The following is a 21,861-nucleotide window of genomic DNA, read 5'->3' on the forward strand; positions in this document are numbered from 1 at the left end:
AATCAAGCTCTCTCTGGGTTTGGTGTAATGGGAGAGTAGCCTGACCATGTAGAAGAGCAGCCCATCTACTCACAAGAGCTGGGGGAGACGCTTGACCATGTAGAGGACCAGTCCATCTACTCACAAGTGCTGGGGGAGAAGCTTGACCATGTAGAAGACCAGTCCATCTGCTCACAAGAGCTGGGGAGAAGCTTGACCATGTAGAAGACCAGTCCATCTACTCGCAAGAGCTGGGGGAGAAGCTTGACCATGTAGAAGAGCAGTCCATCTACTCACAAGAGCTGGGGGAGAAGCTTGACCATGTAGAAGAGCAGTCCATCTAAATTAAGACAGATGGAGAGTGGATTGGTGACTAATTGAGAATGGGGAAACAGGATAAGATTTGCAATATACCGTTAAGGCTGAGAGAGAGTAGGGCGATTGATAATTGGGCAAAGGGTAATTACGTGTCTCTGCACCATTAAATGTTACAGGGGGAAAATGAAGGGAGATGTTTTACTGCAGCCTAAAGAGGTCATGGGAGGGGCAAGGGTAGATTTATTGTCCAGATGAAAAGAGGATACCGCGTCTCAATCTTGGATACCCCACTCCTAATCCCCAAGGACTCTCCAACCAGGTGATCCTCCCTCGCTTATCCATCCCCAGGTTCTGGATCCAACAGCGATGGCCGTCCCCTGGCCACCTGAGCAGAGGATCCAGGGGAAGGAGTGAGAATACCGCCAGGTTTCTCACAATGAGTTGATCCGCGATTTGTAGCACTGCGTTAAAAAACTCTCAGCCATTGCCATTAGAACAACAGGAAGGCAAGGCAACTGAGACGCTTCCACCCATAGCCTTAATGCTACGTATGGGGGCGCGGGATGCGGTTTAAGTGGTTTTAAATACCCCACCATCCGACAGACTGTGGGATTGAAAACCATGCTGCAACTTTAGACCTACTGCTAGCATCGATTTGAGAGATCGAAAACATAATCCACCTAGCCCTCGTGGTGGATTGCCAATGAATCATGGGAACAGGAATGGCTTGTGAAACACAAGTAATTGCATTGGGCAATGTTGGCCCTGAGGACATGAGCACATCAAGACTTGTGCAATCTGGAGAATTCATTGGACACACAGATCTGAATGAGGGCATGGACACGGGGCCAGAGTTGAGTGGCGATAAGCCTGTGGCCATGCAAGAAAATGACCAAGTGGCCATTCAGCAGCTAGTGGGCCGCCAACCTAATATAGCCGTGGGATCATGTACTGGCTCAAAAAAATAAAAACCTCTTGCAGCTGCAAGAAGGTGGGGGACAATTAGAGGGGGTACACAAAGGCTCCTGTATGAGCAGTGTAAAGATGCTGGGTCCTGCTTTGGTCTAGCCTACCCAGGGCCTCTCCAAAACTGGGTGAGTTATAACTGGGCCAAGAACAAATAAGAAAACCATCTTGAATTACGACAAGACAACAGCCCCTCTGACCAGCACGGACCTATGCCCTCAAGCAGCGGCTCACACAGGAAGAGACACAGTGGCTTTGTGTGAGAATTTCATCAGTGATCAGAGCTTATTGGAACTGGGCTCACCTGTGGCCCCATTTACATATATTAAGGGCCCTGAGATTCTGAAGGCCCCCATTGAGATTGATGATGTTGGCTCTTTCTTGACTGAGCATCAATCAGTCCAACTCATTTATTGGTGGAGGACACTGCTGGAAACATATTCGCTCTGCAGCCACAACTACGCCACACGCTTAGAGAGGTGGATAACCAGGTTAGGCCGACAGCTCCTGATATATCAGCTCTTAACATGGTCTTAAAATCTCTCTCATCTCTGTATGATAATATCCGACTGGCATTGAGGACTCATACCCTACAACTCAGTGATGTCAAGATAAATCTGGAAACGGTTCACAATTCCGTCACGTTTGACCAATGCAGTGGATGCATGTGGTCAAAGTATTGAAGGAGAGCCATGCACAGACTAACCTGGTGAGTGTGGCAGTGTTAGCCAGTATGGACAGAGAAAGGGACCCAGTGCGGACTCAGAGATGTGCACTGACTGAATCTACAAGTGTGTTGGTGTTAGCTAGTGTGGACGGGGTAAGCAAGAAGAGTCGCAGGGCAAGGAAAGAATAGAAGAAATCTAGTAGATCAAATTCTAGGAAGTTCCTGTGCAATATCCATCTTACGGAAGAGAGTGCGGACCAAGCGAAGGAGGATGCTGCTGGCAGCCAGGTAGAAGTCCATGGTGAGCTCCCTCATGAAGGTCTACGAGATACAGCAGAGTTGGAACAGGCAGGTTACGCCATTGAAGATGAAAATGGTTTGACTGTCCAGCATTCTCAAATACCCTTGGAAATGGGGATGGTCAGATGGAAGGCAGTGTGATTAGGGGTACAACTGAATCAAGAGAGGTGATAATCATAAGAGATATGGGCTCCCAATGTGATAAACCCAGTGACGAGCAACCAACACAGGGAATTCAGGACTACCCAAGCTTTAAGCAACAGTCACTGACAATAGAGGGGGAACACCCAAGTAATAACACAAGTTCACAAAGTAGGGGGCAACTATTGCCTGAATTGATTGATGTAAGATTAAAGAGAGTGCCTATTCGAGAGTGTGTGGGGGCTAAGCTCGTTAAGGATCCAGTAGAGAAAGGAAAAGAACCAATCAGTTTAAACCACTTGGACACTAGAGGTAGTGTTGTGATCTCTAGAAAAGATCATTGTGAGTGACTCGGCCAGCTCTCTGGGAACCCCACTTCATTCATGATGCAAATGAAGAGGGTGTTGAGTGTGGCCGACGATTCCATGATGGAGTTGTAGGTTGGAATCATAAAGTGAGTAATAGGTCTTATCGGAGGGAAGGTGGCATTAGGGACCTGTATGACCCAAGAAGTGAGACTTGCAAACCTACAGAGTCCGGCATTAAAAGAAGTCGAGAAGGGGGAAAAGACGTTGAGAAAGGATCTCACTCAGCCATACAGGCACTTACTTATTTGGAGGAATATTCAGGGCACACACAGGGCCCCAAAAGGGTCTGAAGAGAGTATTAAAGGCATGTCCCCATAATGTATCATGACTCACAGCCCTCACATCAGAAGAAATCAACAACCAGACCTTTTTTTCGGAATGAATGGATACGGATGATGTTGCCATTACAATGAACAGGTCTAACGTGATACCGTTGGTGCATGAGATTCCACAGCTACGTTTTGTGCCATTATGAGACATTGATAGAGGTTACTTTCCCATAGAGGAGTAAACGGATTACGTGCATCAGGACGGTTGTCAATTTGATTACATCAGAGATTGAATGCTGAGGTACAACCTGCTATTTGAGGGACTTGTAAATAACAAAACAAACAAACAAGGCCGGCTCTGGCATTCAGAACTACTAGAGACAGGAGGACACAGTCCTTTGATGAAAGTCACCTAGTCGATGGGCCAAAATATCGGACGGGTGGTTGAACATATACAGCCTTTACAGTCGTACAATATCAGGAGTAACCCAGACTAGAAGAGGCTGCCGGAAACTCTTGGATGGCCAGTCAGGAAGCTTGGTGATTCTCGAATGGGGCTTTAGTCACATCAGCTGCCCCAAGGAGTTTGGCCATACTGAACTCCAGAGGTTTCATTAGTTTACTGGGTACAGTGCAAAGGACTAAAGTTTTGTATAAGGAACAAGTTACTTACCTGTAACTGTTGTTCTCCAGCATGGGTCTGGCATGGATTCACATGCTCATGAATATTCCCTGTCGTCAGGCTGTGAATCCTCGGTAAAGAAAAAAATCAGTTTCAGTTTTGTTTCTGAACTGTCTTTCTACTAGTAACCAATCACTGGTCTCTGGGTCATACTGCCCCCAGCCAATGGCTGCCCATTACCCAAGCCCCTCCTCTGGCAGCCATCTTCAGCACGTAAAGTGGCAGTAGGACCAAAAAGAAGAGCCGCAGAGGAGTTGGAGGGAGGGTGCGCATGTGAATCCATGCCAGACCCATGCTGCAGAACAATAGTTACAGGTAAGTAACTTGTTCCTTCTCCAGTATGGGGTCTGGCATGGATTCACATGCTCATAAATACAAGAATACATAGCAGTACACACATGCACAACCACGGGAGGTGGCAAGGCTCAACATTAAGCCTCTCTTACCTCCAGACCAGGCTCACCTTCAAGCGAACAGGTTGCGCAGCACTGCCCTGGCCGACTCTGGACTCCTACCTGGAATCCCGGTCGACGCAGTAGAATCTTGTGAAGGTGTGTGTCGACCTCCACGTAGTAGCCCTGCATATGTCCAGCAGGAGCATGCCAGACAGGACTGCTGTGGTAGCAGCGATCGCTCTGGTTGAATGGGCTCTCGGACGGTCGTTTTGCCAATCGGTGACAGTGCATGATGCAGCCGGAGAGCCATCTCGAAATGGAAGCCTTCGAGAGGGCCTTCCCCTGGTTCACAAACAGCTGTGATGTCTTCCGAAAACTCTTTGTGCGGTCCACGTAGAACTTCCGTGCTCTAGCCACATCCAGCGAGTGCAAAGTCCTCTCAGCTGTCGACGAAGGCGACGGGAAGAAAATAGATAACACCAAGGTCTCGTTGAGATGGAAGTCCGACGGCACCTTGGGCATGAAGGAGGGGTGCGTCCTCAGCACTACCCTTGTCTCGTGGAATGTTATGTATGGAGGTTACAGGAGAGGGCCTGGATCTCTTCCACTCGTCGTGCGGAGGTGATGGCCACAAGAAACGCTGTTTTCCACGACAGGAATTTCAACTGTGCCGAATGCAGAGGTTCGAATGGAGGGCCCATGAGTCTGGTCAGCACAGGAACAGTCCTTTCATGAACTCCTTCACTAGGCGGTGCGACCACAGCGACGACCACCCCGGAGTTCTGGTGTAGCGGGAGATAGCCGCCAGATGGATGTTGATGGAGCCATGTGCAAGCCCCGCCTTGGCCAGCGATAGGGGCCGTTATCCGTAGAGGGTTGATCTTCTGTGCACGGCACCAGACAGAGAACCTCTTCCATTTATGCCCGTAGCACTTGAGAATCGAGGACGCCCTGGCCTATGCAAGGACCTCCTTGCAGTCCGCCGGGATATCGTAGCCTCCGAACTCTAGTGCTGCAGGAGCCAGGCCTGCAGGTTCAGCGATCCCGGGTTGTGATGTAAGATGGCGCCTCCTTGCCTGGCGAGAAGATCTGCGTCTGCCGGTAGTTTAACTGGGGGGGGGGGGACGCTGACAAGTCCAGAAGGTCCGGGAACCATATCTGCCTCGGCCACGCCGGTGCGACGAGGATCATCCTGCACCGGGATCGTCTGAGTTGACTGATGAGTCGCAGAAGCAACGGCAACGGTGGGAACGCATACAGGAACATGCCGTCCCAGGGGAAGGAGAATGCACCGTTCATGCTCCCCGGCTGGGGAAACCTGCTGGCGAACCTCCGGCACTTGCTGTTTGTCGCTGTCGCATAGATCTATCTGGGGGTTGCCCCATCATCGGAATAGCAGATCCACTTGATCCTGCCGGAGTTCCCACTCGTGGCACGAGGGCAGCTCCCTGCTGAGCGAGTCGGTGACAGTGTTCTTTACTCCTGCTAGGTGGAAGGGTACCAGGAACATCCCCTGGGCAACGGCCCAGTGCCACAGATCCTGAACTTCCTTGGATAGGGCTGGGGATCTGGTGCCCCATTGCTTCCGGATGTAGAACATCGTGGTGGTGTTGTTGGTGAAGACCCTCACCACCTTGCCCTTGAGGGAAGGGAGGAACGACCTGAGGGCCCAGAACACGGCTCGGAGCTCCAGGACGTTGATATGTAGCGGCCTCTTGCATGAAGATCTAAGGTGTGCACTCCCCATCCGTCCAGGTAGGCGTCTGTCATCACCGTCACCTGATTTGTCGGGGTCTGGAAGTCCATACCCGCCGCTAGATGCATGTGGTTGCCCCACCACCAGATTGCTTGGCGGAATGTCTCATTGAGGGAGATCTTGTCTTCGAAACTGCCCGCTGCTTGCATCCAACGGGCATTGAGGAACTCCTGCAGTGGTCACATCCGCAACCTGCATAGGCGCACGAGGTAGATGCACGATGACATCATGCCAAGTAGGGACTTAACGGACCTCACCCTGGCCATGTCCATGCCACTGTACCTTGCCCAGGATGGCTTTCGTCCTTTCCTCCGACGGCGAAGCCAATCGAGCCACTATGTTGAGTCTGGCTCCCAGGAGCAGGGCGTCTTGCGACGGTACCAAGTGGGTTTTCGCGAAGTTGATCGAGAATCCCAGATCCGTGAGCAGTTGGACGGTCTTCGCTGTGTGATCGACGGCAAGTTCCCTTGACTTTGCTCGGATGACCCAATCGTCCAGGTAGAGGTAAACGTGGAACCCCTGCAGGCGCAGCCGCGCCGCCACCGGTGCCAGGCTCTTGGTGAAGTAAAAGGTTGAACACAGGTGCACACCTTTGGTTCATAGAAAATTGTGAACTAATTCAAGAGTATATCAATGAACTCACTGATAAACACGCCACGACAATAGCTTTCAGAGCAGAAGAAGCAACTCGTTTCTTAGGTTCCATCAAAGATACAGAAATAACTTTACAAAGTGAGGATAACCCTGAAAAAACGATTCAAAAACTAGAAAAACTCATTAGACGTGAGATCTCCCAAAAATTACATGCCAGAACATTAGTGGAGTTTTACAAAGCTAAACAAATACCCAGAGGCTTGAGGGTCTACTTAAGACCAACACTTTGTAGTGAAAATAAGATTTTTGTACAGAAATGGGATTAAATTTTGAATAAGTGTTCTTTGGACCTGATACTATTAACTATTGAGGAGTTGTCAAAATCCCTTGAAACCATTGACTCCGATATTAAATCTCTTCAAGACCAAATATCAAAATTTAAATTGGTTAAGGATCTCTCTGAAATATTAGAAGATATCAATTTGAAATTGGCTAACTATAAGACCGAAATAGAACAAAGGAAGTTGAGGAAATTTAAGAGAGATACCTTTGACTATCTGAATGATATAGTATACAATTGGCAGGAGTATTACCGACAACGTAATTTTAATTGTAACAGACAACAAAACACTGGCTCGGCAATAGCAGTGACAGCATAGCCCTGCCTCAGAACATACTAGTGAACGTGAGTCACCTGAGGACACTAACAGACCACGGGTACCAACATCCCCAGCTAATACAGAAACTGAACCCAATACCTCCACTGGGTTTTTTAATTATTTTTTTTTTTTTTTTTTTTGGTACAGGTTTTTTTATTTTAAACCATCCACACTTCCAATGAGTACACCAACCACCCACAGCGAAGACGCGAGTCATCCTTCTGGAAAGCAAATCTACATCCAATCTCATCTCACCAACGACTGTACTGTGAAACCTAGACCTTTTCTCTACTATCCAGGAAACTCAAATATAGGTGTGTTTTGAATCGACTGCCATATTGTGAAACCTAGGCCTTTTCCCCACTATCCAGGAAACTCAAATCCAGGTCTGTTTTGAATCGACTGCCATATTGTGAAACCTAGGCCTTTTTCCCCACTAACCAGGAAATATCCAGTAACCCATTGAAAACAATTGACTGATCACTTACTGCGTAGCTCTCCCTGCAAAACTTGGAATCTGACACCACCCTGTTTAGGCCCACCGTCCACAGAAAAGAAAAACACCAAGTCACTAAGCCACAACTTGGCAAGCCCGCAGACACCCCAGGCAAATTACCCACACCATTAAATTCATATCAAGCCCGGGACCCCCTACCAGCTACAATTCGCTCCTAATACAGAATAAGGACACCGTCAATCCCCCAACAGCAGCACCCCGATCACCACCACCTATGGATTATAACCTGGGTACAAATGTCAGAAGGCCACAGAGAGTACACCATTAAACCTATAATCACAATGCAAGAAGACAAGAACCGCCACAATCCAAACCCTGCAAAGACCAACAGGACGGCTCCTGCCCCTGTAACCCAAACTCAAAACTTCCATACCAATTAACCACTAAAAACCACAACATGCCACGACACAGAACAGGGCGACGCTAAACAAAAACGGAACAAGGAACAAACCAAATGGAACCACACCCTCTCCCAGTAGAAACCGCCACGAATACAGAGCACACCCCTAGAAACACTGCGGCCAACAGAACAAACATCATGAAAAGAGGAAAGCAATATCTTACGCCATACCTTGCAAACTAACAGGCACAACACTAAACATTACCAACATCGCTAGACGCGCCAAGCATATACTGGAACCATGCAGAAAAAAAAGAGAAACCCCAAGACAAGAAAAGAATGAAATCGACGCCCTCCCCCCTTACATCACAAAAACACGAGGACACTACCATCAACCACAACAAAACATACAAGAAGAAGAAGAGGAAGAAATCAGCAACCCAATAATTAAACAGACCGGTTCAACAACGAGGCAAACCCCACGGAGCACCCATCACATCCTGACAACAACATGCAAGCAAACCAACAGGACAACCGCAAAACAAAACCAATATTTGCATGAAAGTGCTATATAAACAAAATAAATACAAACCACACAAAAGGATCCACTGCAACTTAATCAACGCAAGATCAATGTCCAAACATGCCACAGAGATTTACGACCTATTGTGCGACAGAGACATCGACATCCTATTCATTACAGAAACATGGCTAGATGACAACTACAAAATCACGCTGCGCAACTGGCCACCTAACAACTTGCTCGCAGGCAAACAAGAAAGGCAAAAGAGGAGGAGGACTTGCAATAGCATACAAAGAACACCTGAAAATAAAAACAAATGAACCACTAGACATCAAAAACTGTGAATCCCTAATCCTCCACCTGTCAGTGAACCCCAAAACAAGCCTCAAATTCTTTTTGGTTTACAGACTACCGATATAGGATGCAACTTTCGTGGACACAGAAGCCATCACCAACCTAGCTATCGAGCAGGAACACATGATAATCCTTGGGGACTTCAACATCAAGAAGAAACAGCTGACTCACAAAAATCACTAGCCCAACAACTGAAGAAAATGGAACTACATCAGTTGGTCAAAGGAGCAACACACATTCAGACACAATCTTTGCCAACAAAAACCTCAACACCACGGCACCACCAATACAGATCCTCGGGAGTGATCACCTCGTCATTCCATTCATGATCATGCCACAAATGAAAGAAGCCAAACAACCCAACAAACTGTCAACGATCATGAAAAGAAACTGGAGAACCAACAAAGCTAGCACCTTAGTAGAACACCTCAAAATGACAAACCCACCAAACACAAACCTGAATAAAGCCGACCTCGACAGAAAAACAGAACTACTTCATAAATGGATCACCAGAACAATCGCCAATATCTCCAAGGAAAAAACATTCACCCCATTGCGCAAGAGAGCAACTGCAAAATGGTTTACTCCGCTCCTCAGCGCCATCAAAAGGAAAAACAAGAAGCTGGAACTAGAATGGAGGAAACATACGATCCAGCAAAAAAAAAAATACAAAAAAAAAATTTCAACGACAAATCTGTTCATACAAAAAGGAAATCCACAAGGTCAAAAAGAAATACTATGACAACCGAATCACCAAAGCAGCAAAAACCCCAAAATAACTATTCAATATCAAACGAAATGAGGAACCTCCCGGCCTGCAAGAACACAGCGTTACCCTCACTGAAACTATGCAACGTACTTGCAGACCACTTCAAAAACAAAATCAACGCCATCCAGCAAATCATACAAAGCAGACTGGTCAATCAAAACACAGACCCCACCCTCCCAACCGAGGATCGTCAGAACAAACTCCAAAACTTACCCCAAATATCAGCAGAGACATATGTCGAGCTGGTAAGAAATAGCAACAAAGCAGGCTCCCCGTGGACCCCAGCCCTGCAGACATATACAAATCAATCCTCACACAGGGCACACCCTTGGAATGTTACAGAAACCTCTTCAACTGATCACTCATCTTTCAAATTGGCATACACCAAACCACTCCTCAAGGACCTCTCCAACTACAGACCTATCTCAAACATCCCCTACCCAGCAAAACTACTCAAAACCTACGTCTATGGAATGACACAAGAACCCATAGAAAAACACCAACTGCTTGTCCAGGCATAAATCGGCTTCAGACTTAAGAGAGGAATGGAAATGGCACTCCTCTCAATATGAGATGATCTAAAGACAAATGTAGACTCCGAGACAAGCCAGCTCTGGTACTCCTGGACCTCTCTGCAGCATTCGACACAGTCAAACATGACTTCTTCATCAAAAGACTAAAAGAAATGGCAATCACCGACCTAGCACTACTCTGGATCCAACCTAACAGATAGCACAGAAACCGTCTGTATTAAACCTTTTAAATCCACTCCAAGGGAAACCACTTGTAGAGTACCACAAGGATCGTCCTTATCTCTTCAACCTCTACCTAACCCCCACTAATCAAGCTCATTAAAAGACATGGCTTCACATCCTACAACTACGCCGATGACACACAAATTGTCTACAAAATACAAAACACACATGAAGAAAACACAAGGCAGGAAGAATTCCCGGAAATAACTCTACAGTTGGATGAACACAAACAGCCTCAAACCCAGGGGAAACAACCACTACATCCCATGGCTGACCGAACTAGGAACAGCTCAAACGCTGTCGGCAACAGTAAAAAGTCTTGAGTCCTGATGGACAACGAACTAACACTAGAACAACAAGTACACGCAAGAATCAAGAAATGTTTCTTCCTCCTGCACACAGTAAAAAGGATCCTACCATTCCTTTCCTTCACCCATAAAACACTCAACATGATCTCCCTCATCCTATCCAGAATAGACTATGCCAACAGCCCATTCATGGGAATGCCGAAACGCCTACAAAAGAAACTACAACGTATCCAAAACACAGCAGCCAGATTCCTGCTCAGACAACCACGAAGTGCACACATCACCCCAGCAATGTGCATAACACACAGAGTAATCCACGGCCAAGCAGCAGAATTCCTACAAAAGAAAATAAACATCTACCTTCCGGCAAGACCACTCAGATCAAGCAACGGCATTCGCCTAAAACCAAAACCATACAATAAGAGAAGATTCAGAGGGTTGTCTTTCTCCCACCTGGCAGCAAAAACTTGGAACTGCCTCCCAAAAAAACATACGCAATACGAAGGATCACCTAAAATTCAGGAAACTACTAATAACTTGCCTCTTCACATCAGAAGGGAACGATATGAAAAACAAAGACCCCTCTGGAAACAGAGATCACCCCAAAACTTACATGCAAAAAACAAGCAACGGAGAAAGGTGAAGAAAGAACTATACACCCTACAATACTCCACTGTAATCAATACCCTGGAAACAGGACACCCAAAGAGCATGAACCAACACTGCCAAATCCAGAGTGCTCAGGGCACCGACCCCCGATAGGTAGGGATGCCCCACAAGAAACCAAGGGAGGCACCGAAAACTCCTAACGTAATCATCTCTAGCTACGTGTGTGGGGAGGCCATCACAACCTCTTATGCCCTCAAACCGCATGAAAGCTACAGAGGAAATGCAGTGCCTGTCGATTCAACTGCCGGATAATAGCCAACATACAAGACGGACAGAGATGAGGAGCACAGTAGTCCAAAGCAATGAGGTAAGAAGCATTCCCAATAACCCAACTCTAAAAAACTAATTTTCTGCATACACTTTGCCCAAAAAAAAACACATCTTGGCACAGCAGGACACATGCACTTCACCACACCGCAACATCAAAAAAGACAACCCATAGTAATGCACAACAGCAAATAGGAATTGTACCGACCCGAAAATTGCACCAAAGATCAACAAATGGTGTAAACTGAACTGAGGCTGCCAACAGGACATCACAACTCTCGCTCTACCTATTCACGTAATACCCTACTAACTATACCCCCTTCCAAGCTCTCCTTTCAGATCCGCCAGAGCGCCAGGGGATCACTCCAATGGTGATCGTGGGCGGTGCAAGTGCCCTTTAACATCTAAAACAAGTCAATATACTACATGCTAAATTCATTCTGGAAAAATGTCAAGGCATTAGCTCTATAAATAGTCTCCTCACTTTGTTCGCCCCCTAAGAAAAGACAATATGGCCCAAGCAGAAGGACATAAATTAGCCACATGAAGATAATAGAGAGCCGGACGACATTGCACAAAGGAGTGTTGTCTTAAGCCTAGAAAACATTGTCCGTTTACGAATAATAGTATATGCGGAGCAGAAGACAAAATGTAAAACATCTTCCCTACCTGCACCACACAAAGGACTAGTGTCTGATGAAGAACCTGGCCTCGTCTACCAAAGATGATCAAAACGTGCCATAGTGATCACCCAACGTGTGCTGACCACTAAACGCCTCCAATTAGCTTTTCTCATCAGTTCTCGTGATTCTCGCTGCTCTTCAACAATGGTCAACAAAGTGCAAGGTGCAAAAAGAGTTTGTGCATTCATCGGAAATAGGCTCAATTTAATATAGTGCAGCCAAAGGAGCGTTATTGGTCCTTCGCTAATCAAATGTTCCTTGATAATGGTAAGAGCCACCTTGGGATTAGCCCCAATTCACAACCAATGGAGAAGTGGGACCATACGCCATTCCTCTTCCAAATAACCTGCACCCAACGCCACATGGACTGTGACATTGGCTGCAGAACTAGGAAGGCCCAAAAGCCTTTGGAAACATGTGTTCTGAATAATGAGTAGCTCTGACGTGTTTGCGAATCCCCACAATGAGGCGCAGGATCGAAGGCTGCCTTGGCCTGAAGGTCATAGACCTTAAGGGTCATTTGCAGGGATGGCCCTGGCACATTGGCTTAAAGCGCGCCACCAGCCAACCACAAGTCTAGAGTTACAGAAAGGGTCACTTTCATCCATCAATGGTTTGGTTCCAAAATCTATTTATTTCTTTTAATTTTTATAATGCGCTCCACGCCCATAGGCCTCGGATAACAAAATAAAAAACATACAATACAAAAACTAAAGGGAAAGGAACAAAGTAACAGAGCCAGCAGAACTGTGGAGCAGCAAAGTCGGCAACTAACTTCAGATCAGATAATACTCTGGATAGGTCGTTATATATAGACAAAAAGGGCGGCAGTCTGCTTTTGCGGCACCGCACCAGTATGCAATGCCTGTCCTTCTGGGTACACCACTGGTCAATCCTAATCCTTCAAATGATCCCGAGGTCTGATGCATCTCCTGGCCCAGTCTCCTGGCGTACCCATGGCAACACTGTATCCCTCAAAGCCTCTTTAGACTCATGTCCTGCTGGCGTCTCCACATTGGTGATCCATCACAGTCTTCCTCACGGAGTCATCAGCAATTAGGACATGGAGTTTTACCAATGCGCACACTCTTAGGGAGGCCATATTTAGGGTCAGTAATATTTTGCTGGATATGGCGTACAACGACTTGAGCCAAACATGCTGTTCCATCCCACGAAAGCAATGTGGGTACTTGTAGTAACTGCTGTCCAGTTATGATGGAAGTATTTAAGGATGGAGCTTGCAGGTTGGATTGCAAATAACTGCGACTATGAAATTCCAGATCCATCAACCATAAAAGCAACTACTCTCTGCCACCGACCACTGCTTGTGGCTCCTCAAAGACCACTCGACACAAAGGTTCATAAGGGGCTCAGTCTAAAACCCTGTCCATAGCAGGGGTCCTTTGTCAACTGGTAGATGCTTCCAGCTGAGTCCTAACTCAACAAACTCACACAGCCTCAGAAAGAAGCTCAGCACACGCCTACTTGAGCCTCCGTGTTAATTCCCCAGTCAGGTGCCTAGCAGATTGGCTCTGCGGTTACAAGCTATCACTCCAGGCTATGTATTTATTTTACAGCGTGCGCTACACATAACCAACCCAAGCCCAATGGTGCACAAGAACATACCTTATGTTCTGCGTTTGGTGCTCTCCTACGGAACGGTGATGGGATGAAAACTTGGTAAATGATGTCTGTTTATGGAGTAGCAGTTGGCAAATAAATACTGCTCTGAGGTCAAGATCGGTACATAAATGACCGCCCTTGGGCCATGTCCTGTCACATGATGTATACTCACAGGTCAGTATTAATGCTGTGTTATTTAGATGGTCCAGCTTTGTCTCAAGGTCGGGAGATGTAAACATCACTCAATAACAGTGACATTGAATACTGTAATTTACAGAAATGACCACATTATTGTTGCTAAAAGAAAGAATATGAACTTCTGTTAGATGTTTAATGGGTGTCAAGATAAACCGCACTTGATTTGCACAGATGTGATCTTACCCGAGGCTGGGCTTTCAATTCTTCCCTCACCTTCCTCAAATCCAAGAGGCTCACAGGTAAATGGTGTCTCCTCTTCTTTCACCTTAACACATATCATGAAGTCTGAATTATTTTTTTGAGACGGTCCAGTAATGACTTCAACCTTCACCTGGTCCAAGAGCTCCAGACAATCGCTGGTAGATGACGCCTGCCCTTCAAGCTTCATATGGTTCATGAGCACCGGGCAATCGCTGGCAAACGTCACCGCTGCCTCTTCAGTCTTCACCTGTTGAAGGAGATCTGAGCAATCGCCGGCAAACGTCACCGCTGCCTCTTCAGTCTTCACCTGAAGAATGAGCTCTGGGCAATCACTGGAAGACAGCTCCTCCTCCTCTTCAACTTTCACCTGGTCCATGATCTCCTTGAGATTCTTGGCGGAGGTTCCAACCTAGAGAGAGAGAGAGAATGAGTGTGTGTGTGTGAGAGAGAGAGAGAGAGAGAGAGAGAGAGAGAGAGAGAGAGAGAGAGAGAGAGAGAGAGAGAGAGAGAGAGAGAGAGATATTAAGACAAAGAAAAAAAGCACAAATGATGATCTAAACCTCATCTCGGTTGACAAACCAGACCTTCTCTTGGAACTGACCTGGTAATAACACGTTTTAACCATAGGCTGGAAACAATCAACTTATAGCTGGTTTTCGATGTCTGCATAGAAGACTGATGCGATATATACATCAATCAACTCTCCGCTGTGAAGCCATATGCAGCGGCATAGCAGTAGTGGCTCAGGATGGTTGCGCAGGCTTGCCCAGCGGCCCTCTAATTCTAGGTCTCCATCGCTAGCATAAGCTGGAGACTCCAGGAGAATCAGGAGACATGGAGAAGAAGGGACTGGTACAACTGTTCAATGTGTCCAGGGATACATGGATGACATATTTCAGGTGGTGTGTTTATTAACTTGTAATGTTGATGTACACGTAGTGCCTAGAAACACTTGTGTACAGGCGCGTTATAAAGGACTTATCATGTCCTAGTAATAGAATCAAGAAATTCTGAGATCACGTGTGCCATGAACGGTTATAAGAGTTACTCCAGTGTCTGTTAGATCAATACAGGAGTGCAGGACCATTTTACAAAATGGAAGGCTAGAAAAACTAAACTGTTCTGGGTAGGTTTCACGGTCATGGCCCCCTACCACCAGAAACTCTTCTACACAGGCTGTCAAGAGTTTAGACACACCACAGCCCCTGGAAGTCTTAACTGTTGCAGACTAACTTTAGGTATGGGTGGAGTAACTGGTAAGTTCTGTCTTCATAACAAAGCTCTCTGAGGGTCATTTGTGTTATTTATATGTTGGGAGCACAGATGGGGGTGTAGAGAGGTCCGATTCGTGCTTCTCACTCCAAACGAGTCTTTGTCACAGTTGAAACTGATCCATGATCAAACTACACATATGTTGCTGGCATTAGTGATGCCTTAATACTCAGTTTATTCCTCATGAAAATAAGAAGAACTCCCACCACAGCTGAGACTTGTCCTTTTGAAGTAATTGGTCTGTGGACATTGACTTAATTGAAGTGTGTTTTGGTCACAATATCCGCTAAATCAATAGGCAGGAGCACGGTTTAGAATAAATAGTTCAATTTAGAGGGTAGCGAACTAGGGGAAGAAATCAATGGCAGCCCAGTCCCCTATTGTGCAGACCGTGCCAGGGCTTGGGCCTGAACATCCTGACCCCCTACTCCGCCCATAGGGGATTGAGCATTTGACTCACTAAAACAAGCCAGAGAGGAGCGGCAATCGTATCTTCAATGGCTTCTGTATCCTTCCATTTGTGGGCCTCAGGCCATCAAACCTGACACAACTCTGTTCTGGTGGGGTCAGCAAAACTCACCAAGCCAAAGTTTGCCGCCTCTTAAACCCCCGCCTTCGCCCCCGCAAGGTATTTCCATGTAATGCCTCAATTTTCACCAGAATGCAAGCTCTCCTAGATAGTTTGTCCATTGAGTTGAATGTGAACATTTTCACAAACGATCTTAAATGCTTAATAAACCTGGCAACTTGTACTTCATATACGTTCAGCTAGAGAGCTACCACTTTATAGGAAGATAACCAGCACTTAGTAGTCATAGTTGAAATGCTGTGTTTCCTTCTGTGACCTGTTTCAGACACTTGTAAAGTCATAGTAAAAGCTAAAGCATTCCACTTCCTGATGTTTTTACTTTTGGAACTGTGGTGTGTTTATACATACTGTTGCCCAATTCTAAAGTGCATACGGTTCTGTGGATGTATAATAAAAAGGATATTTACTGTGTAAAGTTCCCTTTATCATGTGCTTATGAGTGAACAGCTGTACCCTGGTAGCACCGCCCCCCGCCTCCCCTAAAATCTGTCTGCTCAGTCACGTTTATCATAGTGAGAATCAGGCTACACTTCATAGCTACTGTGAGGGGTCAGTTATGCGAGGCAAACAGCTTTGTGAAGATTTTTCAAAAGGTGCCATTTTATTTACTCAAAAGGTTGGATATACTCTTCACTCTCCCTACTCTGCCGAGGATTTTCCTGCTTAAAGTAAACTAAAGGAAACACTGACAAAAGGTTTCTGTCGCAGAAATGTGCACATATAACAAATAAACAAGGCGATATATGGCAGTTCAAAACCAACATTTGTAACAGTTAAGTTTGCATCATAATAACTGTCTCTCCGTGTGCTCTGGGTGAATTCCCCTTCCCCAGATTCAAGCAGGATTTTGGTCAACAGTCCCAAATGAATGAAGAAATCATGTCTTGTAACAAAGATCAAATACAGTTCTTTTGATTCCAACTTGGCAAGAAAAGTTCCAATACTTCAGAATTGTTCAACAAGGTTTTTTCTATTTCCACTTGTCATACAAAGAACTCAAAACAACTTCTTCTCATAAACTAAGAACACTTTCTTAGTTCATTAGGGCCAATAGAATTGTCAGTATTATTCTGCAACAAAATACTTACTTTGACAATGTAAGATAATCTTGCAACCGTTTACACAACACTTGCTGCAGCAATGTAAGTTTGTCAGGATGATTCTGTAATGTTTTACGAAGACCTCTTAGTGGTTCTTCTCTATATCTTTTCACCACCACAGCACTTCCTCAACCTCCACCTGGTCCACTCACATCTCTACTCTGGTGTACTCTCCTGCCAAAACAGAATAAAGTGCTACAAAGTCCTCTGACCTGGTGTACTCTCATGCTAGGCCAGAATAAACTACTAATTATCAGTACTTATGTGGTAATGGTGAACTTCCAACAAATTAGCAATGTCTATTGCTTCACAACATCAAATATAAGAATTTCTTCATGGAAAACAAGAACCACACTGGTGCTATTTGTTGCACACTTGTAATTGCAACATGCAATGCAGGTTATGCTCCACTTCTTCTGAATATCTTCTACTAGTAGGGCAGCCATCCTGTCACTCTTGTTTCCCCACTTCTGCTTCAACCAAATGCTGACAATAGTTCTGTCTCACTCTCACACTTCTTTGGCTCTGGCAATGTGGGTCTTAGCCAGTTCCTCTTATGAGCGTCTTTAAATATGGATAATAAATAGTACCTACTTTTGGATTCTCATCTGCCCGCTCCTGGCTTTGGCACTGGTTTTTCTTTTTAACTTGCCTTGTCATAGATCTCCTTTGGCTTTGGCAATAGCTGTTTGTATTGGTCTCTCGAATGATTGTCCCCTCTTGTTGCTGGCCTTCAATCTGTCCCACATACATATAATCACAGCCTTTTGGACTGGTGATTATGTTCTTATTATTCTGGTTGCTTCTTTGTAAGTCAGCTTGATTTACAAAACAATGATTTGTCTACTTTATGTCAGTTCGGTATTCAGAAACTCTGCTTGTATTATTTCTGTTAAGGCACCCACACTTGGGAAGCGAGTGGATACGGAGTGCTCCAGTGCCACAATCTCTTAGTGAACTCACCGGGACTGGCGTGCGTGTCCATTTGCCTTGCTGCCGCCAGGTCTTCTGCAGGCCACGCCTCTCAAGTAAGGAGTTCTCCCTGCTCCTGAGGCTTTCCAGTGCTGGCCTGCCACTGTAGTCAGCCTTACTTTGGGGGAAAGCTTTTAAAGTTTACGCTGCGCAACTTCTACAATTAAGGTTTCTAGAGGAAAAGGCCCTCCACATTCTGCTGCAAAGTGGAGAGTTCACAACTACTCCACCTCCTACTACTACTCTTCTCTATGGCCTGCACGTGAGGGGGCCTTTTATGCCTCCCATTCTCCCCCAGGTGTTGGTTATTTCCACTAATAAGCGGCACTTTGTAGTTTCATGCCTCTGCAGCCCTCTTCTTCGTCCCAGTACTTTGGGGTTTGTGCGACTTGGATCACAGAGGAATGCAGATCTTTAGAGTCCAATTGGTATTAACGATTCATCTTTACTATTCCTCTGGGAATTATGGGTGCTTTCATCTTTATGAACTTCCATGGTTTAGAAGGGGTTTAATTTCTCCCAATGCATTAGTGATTATGAACGTTATCACTCACATTAAGATAATCAGCTTGGGAGGTTAAACGCTCTCTCTGGCAGCAAGCCCTTACATATTGTGGCATCACTGATATTTCTTCCCTAGAGGAAGACAGATACTGTGTCTCACCTAACTGACTCCTCCTGCTCCCCAGGGAGGCCCTTCTCCTCCAAGGTGATCCTCCCCACTAATGTCAACCCCAGGGTCAGGAAGCGTCTGCCTTTCCCGGGCCGCCTCGAAGGAGACTTTAGGCAGGGTCTTTGTGAGGACTCCGCCGGACTCATCACACTATGCATAGCAAAGCAACTAAAGGTGGTTGAAAGGCACAATACAAGACCACTGATATTACCCCCCCCCCAAACAAGGTAGGCTGCTTTTACTATGCCCTCACCAGCGACAGAGAATCTCCCTACGGAAGACCCTATGTTGACAATGGTACACTAATGCCTCAGGTGCCCGGTTTGTTTCTGGACTATGGTCCTGTTTTCTCTGAAGTCCTGGATCCCTCTGCTGTTACCAGGAAATGTTCCCTTTGCAGAGCAATAGTCACAGGTATTGGAAAAGCAGGAGCCACAGTTTCTAGGCACTAGGTGGCTATAAAACGGAAGCATTTGGCAAATGGTGCTAGTAGCTGGGCATTTTATGGCAGTGCCCGGCAAATGCCTATACAAGAGGCAAAACTGTTTGTGTTGACAATGTTCATTAGTGGGTTGGCTATGCCATAGGACTAACATGGCGATGGGAGGGGTTAATAGGGGGTGAATATCTGAACATCATGCAAAGGCTGCGTATCATTCCTCGTCTCCCATGGCAACAGCTAAGAAGCAAAACCAAAAAGCAGTGTGAACCGATTTTAACCAAAATTATGATATTAAAAAACTGCAGAACTGGGGAAAAAAGCTTTGCAGCGGCCGCTCTATAAAAGAGCCCAGTTTAATCCATCTCCTGGGAGAGTTTCCCCTAAATGATTATTCAGTCTATTTCTATAAACCCAGGAGAAGGTCCTGACCATTTCCTACCTGACCCCAAATTGTGATAAGAGCCCCAGAGCTGGGAGGAAAGCCCTGCAGGGGGCGCTCCATAGTAGAGCCCAGCTCAATCCCTCCCCTGGGAGAGATTACGTCCAGGATTATTCAGTCTATTCCTATAAATGCAGGTGAAGGTCCTGGCCATTTCCCTACATGACCCCAAATGAGGATAAGAGCCCCAGAGCTGGGAGGAAAGCCCAGCAGGGGGCGCTGTATAGAAGATCCCAGCTCAATCCCTCTCCTGGGAGAGATTTCCTCCAGGATTATTCAATCTATTCCTATAAACCCAGGAGAAGGTCCTCAGCATTTCCTACCTGACCCCAATTGATGATAAGAGCCCCAGAGCTGGGAGGAGAGCCCTGCAGGGGGCGCTGTATAGAAGAACCCAGCTCAATCCCTCTCCTGGGAGAGATTTCCTCCAGGTTTATTCAGTCTATTCCTATAAACCCAGGAGAAGGTCCTGGCCATTTCCTACCTGACCCCAAATGATGATAAGAGCCCCAGAGCTGGGAGGAGAGCCCTGCAGGGGGCGCTGTATAGAAGAGCCCAGCTCACTCCCTCTCCTGGGAGAGATTTCCTCCAGGATTATTCAGTATGTTCCTATAAACCCAGGAGCAGGTCCTGGGCAATTCCTACCTGACCCCAAATGATAAGCGCCCCAGAGCTGGAGGAAAGCCCTGCAGGGGGCGCTGTATAGAAGAGCACAGCTCCCTCCCTCTCCTGGGAGAGATTTCCTCCAGGATTATTCAGTCTATTCCTATAAACCCAGGAGATGGTCCTGAGCATTTCCTACATGACCCCAAATGATGATAAGAGCCCCCAGAGCTGGGAGGAAAGCCCTGCAGGGAGCGCTGTACCTCTCCTGGGAGAGATTTCCTCCAGGATTATTCAGTCTATTCCTATAAACCCAGGAGCAGGTCTTGGCCATTTCCTACATGACCCCAAATGATGATAAGAGCCCCAGAGATGGAGGAGAGCCCTGCAGGGGGCGCTGTATAGGAGATATATCTGTGTTCCCAGGAGCAGGCCCGGGCCATTTCCTACCTGTGCAGGCAGCAGCTGCAGGGTTCTCTTCCCTGCAGGGTGAGGGGAGATGCAGAGTTGGAGGCAGGGGGTCCTTTCCTCCTACTTCAGTAAAGTCTGCAGGCAGGGGGAAGCTGCGGCTGGTGCTGCCGCTGCCAGCAGTGACCCGGAAGAGGAAGTACTTCCGGTTGGTAAAGTGCGCGGCTCAGGCCATAGAGAGGAAGCCGGCGTGTGGAGCGCCCTCTGCTGATTAATGAGTGGCGCCCTCCCCTCTCACTTGAAGTGGCACTGAGCGGGGGCTCATGAAGGGGGCGTGGCCTGGCGGCAATTGGGGGTCCTGCTGTCCCGTTAGGCCACGCCCCTGGCGACCCCCGGCTCCGCCCGCGTCTGGCGCCCCCCCCCCCAGGAGCGGCATTAGAGAATCATTTGCAGTGCAGGGGCGATTAGTGGGCCCCGGCCCACTTAAAGCACCGACACTGCCGGCCACGCGTGTCGCCACATGAAAGGAGGGGGTGTTTATTAGGGTGGGGAATGCGGCAGCTCGGCCAGGAATGTTTTCCACACACCACTAGTGCCCGATGTGCTTCGTGGTGGCTCAGACATCCGCCCCACCCCCAGCGCATGAGTCTGGTGGCCCTCTCTTTCCCGCGCGGGGGTGTACTCTGCCACCTCCGCTGCTCCGAACTGAAAAGCGCCAAGAAGCAGCCAAGGAAACTCAGCTGCAGCGCTCCCTGCACTCTTCCCATGGCTTGCAGGACCCTGCAGCGCTCCTTACACTCTTCCTAGGGCTTGCAGGACCCTGCAGCACTCCCTGCACTCTGCCCATGGCTTGCAGGACCCTGCAGCACTCCCTGCACTCTTCCTATGGCTTGCAGGGCCCTGCAGCACTCCCTGCACTCTGCCCATTCAGCACTCCCTGCACTCTGCCCATGGCTTGCAGGACCCTGCAGCACTCCCTGCACTCTGCCCATTCAGCACTCCCTGCACTCTTCCCATGGCTTGCAGGACCCTGCAGCGCTCCTTACACTCTTCCTAGGGCTT

At 47.1% G+C, this 21,861-nt stretch overlaps 1 protein-coding gene across 3 annotated transcripts in view; it reads right to left on the bottom strand.

The window, feature by feature from the left end:
* Window positions 1–20,975, bottom strand: part of LOC138564214 (zinc finger protein ZFP2-like) — a 30,508-nt gene extending 9,533 nt beyond the window's left edge. Inside the window, exons 1-3 of one of the 3 annotated variants that reach the window (XM_069642894.1) lie at window positions 20,842–20,975; window positions 14,609–14,710; window positions 14,284–14,548 (exon numbers count right to left, since the gene is read on the bottom strand). In XM_069642894.1, the coding sequence (XP_069498995.1) occupies window positions 14,284–14,548; window positions 14,609–14,677 (334 nt within the window). In that variant the 5' untranslated portion in view covers window positions 14,678–14,710; window positions 20,842–20,975. Of the gene's footprint in view, window positions 1–14,283; window positions 14,711–20,841 lie in introns of all 3 variants that reach the window. The other 2 variants (XM_069642893.1, XM_069642892.1) reach the window with 2 other exon arrangements.
* Between the last annotated feature and the right edge of the window lie 886 nt (window positions 20,976–21,861).

This window comes from Ambystoma mexicanum, chromosome 1p (assembly GCF_040938575.1).
Source record: "Ambystoma mexicanum isolate Mex_15411 chromosome 1p, UKY_AmexF1_1, whole genome shotgun sequence".
In the NCBI taxonomy this organism is placed as follows: Eukaryota; Metazoa; Chordata; class Amphibia; order Caudata; family Ambystomatidae; genus Ambystoma; species Ambystoma mexicanum.